Source organism: Octopus bimaculoides, chromosome 18 (assembly GCF_046866305.1).
Source record: "Octopus bimaculoides isolate indiv1 chromosome 18, ASM4686630v1, whole genome shotgun sequence".
Taxonomy (NCBI): Eukaryota; Metazoa; Mollusca; class Cephalopoda; order Octopoda; family Octopodidae; genus Octopus; species Octopus bimaculoides.
In genome coordinates, this window is record NC_142945.1 from 49,887,579 (window position 1) to 49,899,880 (window position 12,302).

Below are 12,302 nucleotides of genomic sequence, written 5' to 3' on the forward strand. Positions count from 1 at the left end.
TAATCTTTCAGAACACTCTTTGAGGTTTTATAGTACATGCGCTTTGAAATATTTTCAGTGATATTCCTGTATTCCATTTTCTCCTTTGGAATTAATATTTTAGTTAAATGTTGTTCACTTAGCGATCGATTTATTCGAAATCTTTATACACTTGCTATTTTTACTGTTTGTATCAATAAACTTTCGTTTGAAAGTCTAACTGACATACAAGGCAGTGTGTATATTTTTATATATGAACGCATGTACCCATATAAATATATATATATATATATATATATATATATATATATATATATATATATATATATATATATATATATATATATGGTTCTTACCATTCTATCCATAATAAGGTAAATTTTCTTGATGTAACATTTAGTATGTATACCAAATTATTGAGCGAAACCATAAATCGAAGGAAAGTGTAAGTCGTGTCAATAAAAAAAAAAATCAATAACACACACTCAATAAAAATTTATATCAAATCCAATATCTAGACTTTGCAAATGGAGGGCCCGCATATACTGGGAAAATCAAATTCATGCCTAATAATAATCTTGTTATTTCCATACCTAACTGGAAAAATTTCCAACACGTGTGGCAAATTATTTCCTTTTAAAATACGTGGCCATCTCCCATCAGATTACGAGTTCAATAGGAAAAACCATGGTAGTATTTTCTGTAAATGTGCTTGTTTGAAATTTAGATAAGTTACTAAAGTACAGCATAATTGCTTCACAATGCATAGATATTCCCAAAATATTGTTCTGTATATCTTGAGATCTACCTGTATCTTTCTCTTAATCTCTGTAAATGCCTGAAGGGACCTTGTACTATCATATATTGGAATACTCAATATTCCAATCACTGTAATTGTGTGAGTATATGTGCATGAGATTCTCTATAAGGTACCTGTCAACAAATGAATGTGCATGTATTTATAAATAAATATGAAAGTGCTTACGTCTGTATGTGTGTGTGTTTTGTAACTCTGCAGAAGCAGCTGGAAGTCAACATTGCTGAATAAACGCAATAGAATTTTATTTGCAATGATTACAATAAACCTACTTGTATGTGAGACATCCAGAGAATAATAAAAGTACTTGGCTCCATAAAGGACTGAGAATTTTGTTATATTCAACAAAACTAAATAAATAATGAAGTATTCAATTTCGCTACTAGGTGATATCTCGACAGACATTTGAGATTATTCATAAATATGAAACATATCTATCTAACTTTGTTGTTGCGAAGGAAATAGTTATATTCGAGGTTTGAAAATTGGTAAATCATCAAACTATATTCTCTTCGCCATCTACGACCGTAAATCATTTGCGATTACCACTTGAAAACACACAAGTTTTATCTAACAAATGGAAGAGCTGTACACATATCACCATTAACATTACGTCAGTGTTCAGGAATTCACATCGTGTATTAATTCGGAGATTTTGTTCGATCAAAATTGTGGAACTTTGTGTGTGTGTCTCTGTTTGTGTCTGTTTGTTTTGTGTTCATGGAAGAATCGCTACAATTTCAAGACGTGTCATATAGTAAGAAACGTTGTTCATCTGGTGAAGATGCAAATATCCACAGTGACGAAACTCGGTTAGAGAATAAATATCAAATGATGCAACCTGGTTTTGTCGTTATTTATTGTGCTTCTGTATTATATGTAGTCGTCTTGATCAGCTTGAATAAACGAGAAGACATGCTTAGTCAGTTAGCTATGCTAACATAATTTCCCAAGAATGTTTTTAACCATTTTAAAGAATAGTTGGAAATTATATGGGCGTAATATGATTTTTTCTCTAGAGTTATTCTAAGAGTAGCGTGTGTGTTGAACATTACTCAAATAAAGACGTATCAAAAAATGGTCAAAACAATGTCTATCTATAGCTATCGTATCACTTCCAGCACTCACATAAATACATTCAGGCTATCGCTTTTCATATGCTAATTTACGCCTATCATTTGTACAACAAGTGAAGAAATTTCCTTCGCAAATGATTAGTCAGTCATCTCGTTGGGAAGTCAATTGGAAAAAAGAATTCATGTCCAAGGCGTGTCTCAATTACGTAATCGAAACAGTAATTTTATTATGCGAACGTATCTCTAGATTAAATGTCCTACACGTTCCAGCGGTATTTTTGTATCTCACTATGACTAAATATGTAAAAACAAAAAAAAATGAAAACATACTCAGCGTGAATTTTAATATTCATATCCGAATTCTAAAGTGAATAAAATGTGTAGTAGATTCTGGAGTATTGTGGAGAATGCAATTAGACGGGGAAAATATACGAAAACCCAGATGCTGTATATTTACAAATGTATATAATTACCTCTGTTTGTGAATGACTCGAAAATATGCTAATATTAGTGACTGAATGAAATAAGTGACATTGCAGTGATAACAATACATAGCTGGAGTGTCCCGGTAATTCTCGACAGTTCCCAGCATTATTTAGCTTTACATTAACGTTATGAAAGAAATCATATATAATCCTCCGAAAAGAATAATTTCACATTAAAATTATTACTAACCTCCTACAGAATAATGAATTTATGTGAGTGTATGTATGCTTATGTATGTATGTATATATATATATATATATATATATATATATATATATATATATATATATATATATATGCATATGTGAATAGATAGAAATAAAGCGATAAATTAGCAAATATTCATAACAGACTTCATTTGAATCCATGATAGAAAGGCACTAAACTATCTAGTAATTAAATCTCTAAAACCACCAATATTTCAGTCAACTTTCATTACTGTTGATTAACCTATTGTTTCGTTAACGCAAATAACATACTGCTATAGAGAGACACACACATACTTGGTGGGCTTCTGTATACAGTGAATGATAGAACATGGGATAATATTATTAAAAGACGAATATCGTAATCGCAAATACATCACTACGTCACGCAGTGGAAGGCAAATTTGACTAAGCAAAATCATAAGATCACAAACAATAAACAAGATATAAAATAAATGTATGTTTGGGTTTCTCAGTTTCAAATGGTATTTGGAAGGTCGTTTTTATTTTCCAGTGGCTACATAAAGCTTCCCAATTGTTGATATTGCATAAACAAATATTGTCTTGAATACTGCAAGTTCTACCTTTGCATTAAGCGAGTGGTCAAATGTTTGTATAACGTAAGCCATTTTCAGAGAAACAGTGCGTTAGAAGAAATATATACAACACGGCGAAAAGATAGCTGACTCTGAAAACAAAAGAAAATCTTCGAAGTAATTTCTACATCGACAAAAAAATAGAAATTAAGGGAGAAATTATATGCCAAGATGAAGGAGAAAGCTATATCATTGGTTTTAATCAGAAAATAAATAAGTGCCATTCAATGATAAAAGTTTTGAAAGGACAAGCAGTAAGGAGACATTGATATAAAAGTGAAATTTCTGGAAAACTGAGTGTGTGGGGGGGGGGGTTAGATATTTATTTGGTTCGACAATGTTTAGTCCGGTGACAAGAATGAAATTAAATAATCATTATAACATCAAACAGTCATAAAAGTTTCTACCACAGTTTCGTGGTGAAATATTCTATCGTTTAGTTAGGATATTAAAGGCGCTATGTTTCGTCAATAAACAGACCGCGGTTTCAAAGCGACGAAAATATTTTGGCACAAATGAAATTTTAACGCTGAAGTGAAACTAACACTTTTTGTGTGTTCTCGAATGTCTGAAAAATATCTTCTACGATGCAACTCTGCTTGTTTTAGCACACGCAGATCAAGTCACTTGCAATATATATATGCATAGATTGATATATGAAGGCAAGGAGAAAGAAATAGGAAAATAGATAGATAGATACATATAATGCGACAACATGACGTGTCGTAGATATGGTGATATATGTAACAAACAGAATATTCTAAACAAATGCAACAGTTTGTAATATATATTTGTAGATGCATATACTTCCGTTTATGTCACATAAACATTTAGTATATGCGTGCATAAACACGACTGCAATGATTGAAGCTGCCTTTGTAACTTTCCCATTATATAATTTATAACAAAAATAAAAGTATATCGGCAGAGACAGGATTCAATAAATCTGACAAACATCATAACCGAAATTAATAAAAAACGATGGAAAACTTATTTATAACTTACAAACTCATATCTTGAATACAAAAGATCTGCTTCAGTTAATTTATTTGTAGAAAACCAAGCGATCTGCAAAGGACTAATACATCAAGAGACTGAGTTAAATTGGAAACATGCAGATGACATCTATTTGTATATTTACATATCTTCTCTTTGATGGTGAGTAGGTATTTGATAATGTGTCTGTCTACTGTCTATCACCACTTCTCTTTCTCACCACTTCTCATTCTGTGAACTACATATTTAAATCGCTCTTCCATAGATAGTAATGCTTAATTGCATATTTTTCATATCGTCGTCATTAACTCACATTACTCCATCTTAATTTTATCTGATATGATTTGAATGTAGTTTATGCTGTATTTAACAAAAAGAAAACTATAAAAACTATTACATTAAGAATGTAAAACAAACTTTCACTTTTGTAGGTGTCACCGCTACAGTAGATTGCAACGAGGTGGCCAGAAAGTATTGTCCTGGAACTTTTAATAAGTATGTGAAACATAATAACAACTGCAGGTATTTAAGAACTTGCTCTTACTGTTAATATTGGTTTGAGATTTTTTTTTCAGGTGATCAGGAGTTTAGTGGGAGGGGGAGTATATTATATTGGCCCCAGTGCTCGACAGGTACTTAGATTGTTGTACCGACAGGATGAAAAGCTAAATGGGCCTTGATGGAATTTGAAATTAGATCGTTAATATTATGAACAATATTTACATTCACATATTTTGATGTACCTTCCGGCAAACGCAGCATACACGATTGCGTGTTTCTGCAGGTGAAAATGAATATATACACCTAGTGAGAGGATAGATAGGGACAGAGGGAGATAAAGAGAGAGAGAGAGAGAGAGAGAGAGAGAGAGAGATAGAGAGAGACAGAGAAAGAGAGAGAGAGAGAGAGAGAGAGAGAGAGAGAGAAAGAGAGAGATTTGCTAAAGGCAAATACGCTGCAGTTACCGTGGAGACAAAAATCCCTCTTATGGTAAAATGGTGTGAAGGTGTGAAAACTCCACGTTCGTTCGGTGTCGCCCTCTCGTGGGAATCTGACAAAGCTCATAGCGTTATATATAATTAATTGATTTGCGCTTGCGCTTGCACATCGCACGATCGAGAAAAACATCGGAGTAAATACGCTAAGTAGTGTTTACTTCTTCACCGTAACTGCGGTGTATTTGTCTTGAGCAGTTGAAATAAGTGACACACATATTTCAACTAACCAAAATTATGTATATATATATATATATATATATATATATATATATATATATAAACGATGCAAATTCGATTTGTCCTCTACTACACAAATTCTTCCTACGACTGAATTCTAGCCCGAATCGTAGCCTAACACGCGGATGTATTCATATATTCCAACTTAGGACTCATTTGACAAATCTAATATCAAAGGCACCGAAATGTAATGTTGCATTTCATGAAATGGTGGATACTCCGCATCAGTCATTAGTAAATCTTTTCTTTTATTCTACATGTAAAGTCCAACGTTAGCATTCACACTTCCAACCCTTCAATCTAGTTTTCTCATTCATCGGGCAAAACACCATGTTCTGTAGTCTAGAAGAATATTTGGATTGATATTTTGACATTGTCCTTGATTTTCATTGGTAAATTATTTAATTGAGATGTATTTTTAAAATGAATGTTTTATGCCAACAACAAACATAAGAAGCAATGGCTATCACCAATTGTAATGCCATTTCTAATACACAAACAAGATCCAAATGCAAATATATTCTTGAGCTATTTTGGGGATACAAGTATCATGCATTTCAAATTATTGGAACAAAAGAAAATGTAAATGCAGAAATTCATTGTCCTCAACTTAATGAGTTCCCCAAGATATATTCAAAGAAACAATCTGTTCTAGGCAACGGAAACAGAATGATCATGCAACATGGTAGTGCAAGGCCGTGTACAGCGTAGGTAGCAACATAAACGATAACATCATTAGGCTGGGATGCCCCATCAGATTTTCAATTAATCAAGTCACCTGAAATCTATAAGTGGAAAAACATTCAGATATAAGAACGAATTCGAAACGGAACTCCCAATATTTACCTCTTCTAAAGGACAATTTTTTCTGTTTCTTGTCTCCAGGGCAAAAAGTGTTTAGGTGAGGAAATGCTATTGAAAACGAAGGCGCTCATATCTCGAATGAATAATTATATTTAATATATGTTTTATGCGCATTTGAAATTTTCACATAAAGCCAGTTTGATTCACATTCCATTCAATATAAGATCTCGGAGAAATGGGTAAAAAATGTACGAATGTTTTCATTATTTACTTTTTAATGTAATGTCAAAATGATTTGTCTTCCAGTTTATTCTCGAAGTTTCATAAGTGTTTTGATGGCCGCGACCGTTATTGTTCCTCATATTTTCAATTCCACTCTATACACAAATGCGCGGTATGTCATGTGTTTATATTTTTATTGACATAATCTTTATTGACAGAATACTTATATTAATCAAATAAATACTAAACAATATTTAATTTTTACCTATGTTGTAAGATCTTATCCCCATTGTGTTCATTTTCACTGAATTGAAACTAGTTTTGCCAGAGAAGAATTTGTCTGTTCAATATGTACAACAATTAATGCGTCTAAATTTCTAGAGGCAGCGAGCATGAAGAATATTTAGAAAGTCGGGCGAAATGCTTAGCGGTATTTCATCCGCTTTTACGCTCTAATTTCATATTCCGCCGATTCAACTTTGTCGTTCACCATTTCGAGGTCGATTAAATAAGTACAACTCGAGGATTTGGATTGATGTATAGGACCTACGCACTCTCCCGCAATTGTTGGCTATGTACCCAAATTTTACAACATTATTTCTATGTTCTGGCTAAATCATTAGTGTATCGAACTCATCCTGATTTACGTTGTGAGTTCAGATGTTACTGAGATTGGCGTTGTCATTCACCATTTCGGGAACGACAAAATAAATACCGCTTCAGAACTGGGCTCGATGTAATCGACTTCAATATCCACTCAAACGTTGAGCCAAAAGTTAGAAAAGAGCATTATTTTCTCCTGTGTCAAGTTGGTCAAATCGTTAGCGTATTCGACTGAATGCGTACTAGCAATTCTCCAGCCCTCTAATTCAAGTCACGTGGAGGTCACATATAGCCTTAGACTTTTGAGGTCACTAAAACATATCAGTCAAGTACTGGGGTCAATGAAATCGACTTTTACTCCTCTACTAAATATCCTTAGCTTTTACCAGAATTTCAAACAGCTTTAATTTTTACATTTAACTCTGGAATGATTGGCGGAGTAAGCAAAAAATGTGTGTAATAGGTTCTTTTCATAAATTCTACTACACAAATTAGCAAGAACACAATGCAACCACGATGAAGAGAGCAGCGTGCACTACAATGCCCGCCCTCTCATTTGTTCTTATCCAAAGAGTATAGTATTGTATAGTAGTTTTCAATCTTAGTTTAATATTATTGAATTCCTGTAAGAACCATGGGAATATACTGATCTTATAATATATTAATGTTTTGAACAGCCTTCGAATTTTTCTACCTAAACAGATTTTAACCGAATATTTACACTTTATTATTTGAAGATTTATCTATTTCCACTGTTTAAATAAATCAATAATTTGTGTGTATTCACTATCGAAATATAATTTGTTTCTTTTCAGATGCGATCACAAAGCTGTAGTAAGAGAAATCACGTATGTTATTACATTTTCACACTACTACATATATGTACTATTTTGTTACTGTGTTATCCTATCTGAAATTTCAGGGGAGGAGATTTGTCAATTATACCTGTGCTCAACTAATAGTTGTTTCATCGATTACGAAATTATGAAAGGCAAATTCGACTTCGGAGGAATTTGGACTCAGAGTGTTAAAACGGACGAAATGCTACCAGAATTTTGCCAACACGACAATTTATCGTAGTAACGTAACATCAATAACACCAGTGCTATTCTGTCTTTGTACAGCGGTAATATTAATCTGACAGGACAATATTTTAATGTCTCTAAATACGAACGGTATTATGTATATATATATATATATATATATATATATATATATATATATGTGTGTGTGTGTGTGTGTGTGTGTGTGTATGTGTGTGTGTGTGTGTGTGTGTGTGTGTGTGTGTATGTATACATGTATGCATATATATACGTACGTATATATGAATGTGTGCATATATCTATATTTATATCAATATCTATATCTATCTATCTATCTATCTATCTAGCTATCTATCTATCTATCTATCTATCTGTATGTATTTGAGTATGTGTTGATAGATTTTTATTTCTTTTCTCTCTACAGATGACGTTTTTCTCAGCGTTCATTTCCGCAAGTGTTCTTAACACGCTGACGAATATTTGAATAAATTGTGTGATGTTATAACTGAATATTTGGTTTGTTTTTATTAACTCAAGACATAGTGAAGATCGAAACACATATCGCATGCACCAATGAAAACACTGGAACCTAATGATTCATATTTGAATTACTCCCGCATGTCAAAAGCGTGAGCACTTCAAATATATTTGTGTAAATGGAATTCTCGATATTTATATCGATACCAGTTTTAAGAATATAGGATTCCGTATGCGCTTATGTATATGTGTGCGTATATATATATATATATATATATATATATATGTTAATTCTCTAAATGAAGTATTAACAGTAACTGCACGATAAAGTGTAGTATATTGCCACTTAAGTGTGGCTGACCCCTAGGGGTGGATGTTACTGTTGCTTTTAGCCCCAGGAGGACATCTCCTCCAGCTGGCTTATCGACACACGACTGTGTCCTGTTTGCCAAGGGAGTTATCCCTCTCACCACGACCAGCAGCACGAACGTATCCGGATTTCAGGGTTATTTCCCTTCGTCGGCGTTCGACAGCTGATGACCTTGGTGAGAGAGAAAAACCTGGCAAATCTTATATCTTCTTTTCCAGTGGCATTCTTCACTGATATTGAAAAGGTGAAAACAAGCAATGTTAATTCTCTAAATGAAGTATTAACAGTAACTGCACGATAAAGTGTAGTATATTGCCACTTAAGTGTGGCTGACCCCTAGGGGTGGATGTTACTGTTGCTTTTAGCCCCAGGAGGACATCTCCTCCAGCTGGCTTATCGACACACGACTGTGTCCTGTTTGCCAAGGGAGTTATCCCTCTCACCACGACCAGCAGCACGAACGTATCCGGATTTCAGGGTTATTTCCCTTCGTCGGCGTTCGACAGCTGATGACCTTGGTGAGAGAGAAAAACCTGGCAAATCTTATATCTTCTTTTCCAGTGGCATTCTTCACTGATATTGAAAAGGTGAAAACAAGCAATGTTAATTCTCTAAATGAAGTATTAACAGTAACTGCACGATAAAGTGTAGTATATTGCCACTTAAGTGTGGCTGACCCCTAGGGGTGGATGTTACTGTTGCTTTTAGCCCCAGGAGGACATCTCCTCCAGCTGGCTTATCGACACACTGTTTCCACCTTTTCAATATCAGTGAAGAATGCCACTGGAAAAGAAGATATAAGATTTGCCAGGTTTTTCTCTCTCACCAAGGTCATCAGCTGTCGAACGCCGACGAAGGGAAATAACCCTGAAATCCGGATACGTTCGTGCTGCTGGTCGTGGTGAGAGGGATAACTCCCTTGGCAAACAGGACACAGTCGTGTGTCGATAAGCCAGCTGGAGGAGATGTCCTCCTGGGGCTAAAAGCAACAGTAACATCCACCCCTAGGGGTCAGCCACACTTAAGTGGCAATATACTACACTTTATCGTGCAGTTACTGTTAATACTTCATTTAGAGAATTAACATTGCTTGTTTTCACCTTTTCAATATCAGTGAAGAATGCCACTGGAAAAGAAGATATAAGATTTGCCAGGTTTTTCTCTCTCACCAAGGTCATCAGCTGTCGAACGCCGACGAAGGGAAATAACCCTGAAATCCGGATACGTTCGTGCTGCTGGTCGTGGTGAGAGGGATAACTCCCTTGGCAAACAGGACACAGTCGTGTGTCGATAAGCCAGCTGGAGGAGATGTCCTCCTGGGGCTAAAAGCAACAGTAACATCCACCCCTAGGGGTCAGCCACACTTAAGTGGCAATATACTACACTTTATCGTGCAGTTACTGTTAATACTTCATTTAGAGAATTAACATTGCTTGTTTTCACCTTTTCAATATCAGTGAAGAATGCCACTGGAAAAGAAGATATAAGATTTGCCAGGTTTTTCTCTCTCACCAAGGTCATCAGCTGTCGAACGCCGACGAAGGGAAATAACCCTGAAATCCGGATACGTTCGTGCTGCTGGTCGTGGTGAGAGGGATAACTCCCTTGGCAAACAGGACACAGTCGTGTGTCGATAAGCCAGCTGGAGGAGATGTCCTCCTGGGGCTAAAAGCAACAGTAACATCCACCCCTAGGGGTCAGCCACACTTAAGTGGCAATATACTACACTTTATCGTGCAGTTACTGTTAATACTTCATTTAGAGAATTAACATTGCTTGTTTTCACCTTTTCAATATCAGTGAAGAATGCCACTGGAAAAGAAGATATAAGATTTGCCAGGTTTTTCTCTCTCACCAAGGTCATCAGCTGTCGAACGCCGACGAAGGGAAATAACCCTGAAATCCGGATACGTTCGTGCTGCTGGTCGTGGTGAGAGGGATAACTCCCTTGGCAAACAGGACACAGTCGTGTGTCGATAAGCCAGCTGGAGGAGATGTCCTCCTGGGGCTAAAAGCAACAGTAACATCCACCCCTAGGGGTCAGCCACACTTAAGTGGCAATATACTACACTTTATCGTGCAGTTACTGTTAATACTTCATTTAGAGAATTAACATTGCTTGTTTTCACCTTTTCAATATCAGTGAAGAATGCCACTGGAAAAGAAGATATAAGATTTGCCAGGTTTTTCTCTCTCACCAAGGTCATCAGCTGTCGAACGCCGACGAAGGGAAATAACCCTGAAATCCGGATACGTTCGTGCTGCTGGTCGTGGTGAGAGGGATAACTCCCTTGGCAAACAGGACACAGTCGTGTGTCGATAAGCCAGCTGGAGGAGATGTCCTCCTGGGGCTAAAAGCAACAGTAACATCCACCCCTAGGGGTCAGCCACACTTAAGTGGCAATATACTACACTTTATCGTGCAGTTACTGTTAATACTTCATTTAGAGAATTAACATTGCTTGTTTTCACCTTTTCAATATCAGTGAAGAATGCCACTGGAAAAGAAGATATAAGATTTGCCAGGTTTTTCTCTCTCACCAAGGTCATCAGCTGTCGAACGCCGACGAAGGGAAATAACCCTGAAATCCGGATACGTTCGTGCTGCTGGTCGTGGTGAGAGGGATAACTCCCTTGGCAAACAGGACACAGTCGTGTGTCGATAAGCCAGCTGGAGGAGATGTCCTCCTGGGGCTAAAAGCAACAGTAACATCCACCCCTAGGGGTCAGCCACACTTAAGTGGCAATATACTACACTTTATCGTGCAGTTACTGTTAATACTTCATTTAGAGAATTAACATTGCTTGTTTTCACCTTTTCAATATCAGTGAAGAATGCCACTGGAAAAGAAGATATAAGATTTGCCAGGTTTTTCTCTCTCACCAAGGTCATCAGCTGTCGAACGCCGACGAAGGGAAATAACCCTGAAATCCGGATACGTTCGTGCTGCTGGTCGTGGTGAGAGGGATAACTCCCTTGGCAAACAGGACACAGTCGTGTGTCGATAAGCCAGCTGGAGGAGATGTCCTCCTGGGGCTAAAAGCAACAGTAACATCCACCCCTAGGGGTCAGCCACACTTAAGTGGCAATATACTACACTATATATATATATATATATATATATATATATATATATATATATATATGTGTGTGTGTGTGTGTGTGTGTGTGTGTGTATTAAATTATATACATATATAAATGTGCGGATATGTATGTGAGAGTGAGTGAGAATTGCGGTGAGAATGAGGCAGAGAGAAAGAGAGAGACGAAGAAGCTGAAAACAAGGCAAAGAGAGCGGGAGAGAGAGAGAGAGAGAGAGAGAGAGAGAGAGAGATAGAGAGAGAAACAAACGTACATGTGTACATGTACATATATCATTTATTGTTATATA

The 12,302-nt window shown here is 36.0% G+C and overlaps 1 protein-coding gene across 1 annotated transcript; it reads left to right on the top strand.

Annotated features, from left to right (window-relative positions):
• Nucleotides 1–3,970: 3,970 nt before the first annotated feature.
• LOC128249822 (uncharacterized) lies at nucleotides 3,971–8,573 on the top strand. The gene is made up of 5 exons (XM_052974364.2): nucleotides 3,971–4,318; nucleotides 4,588–4,678; nucleotides 6,502–6,589; nucleotides 7,836–7,868; nucleotides 8,488–8,573. Exons 1-5 carry the CDS (start codon nucleotides 4,273–4,275, stop codon nucleotides 8,545–8,547), a joined length of 318 nt encoding a protein of 105 aa, XP_052830324.1. The 5' UTR covers nucleotides 3,971–4,272; the 3' UTR covers nucleotides 8,548–8,573.
• The last annotated feature ends 3,729 nt before the right edge of the window (nucleotides 8,574–12,302 follow it).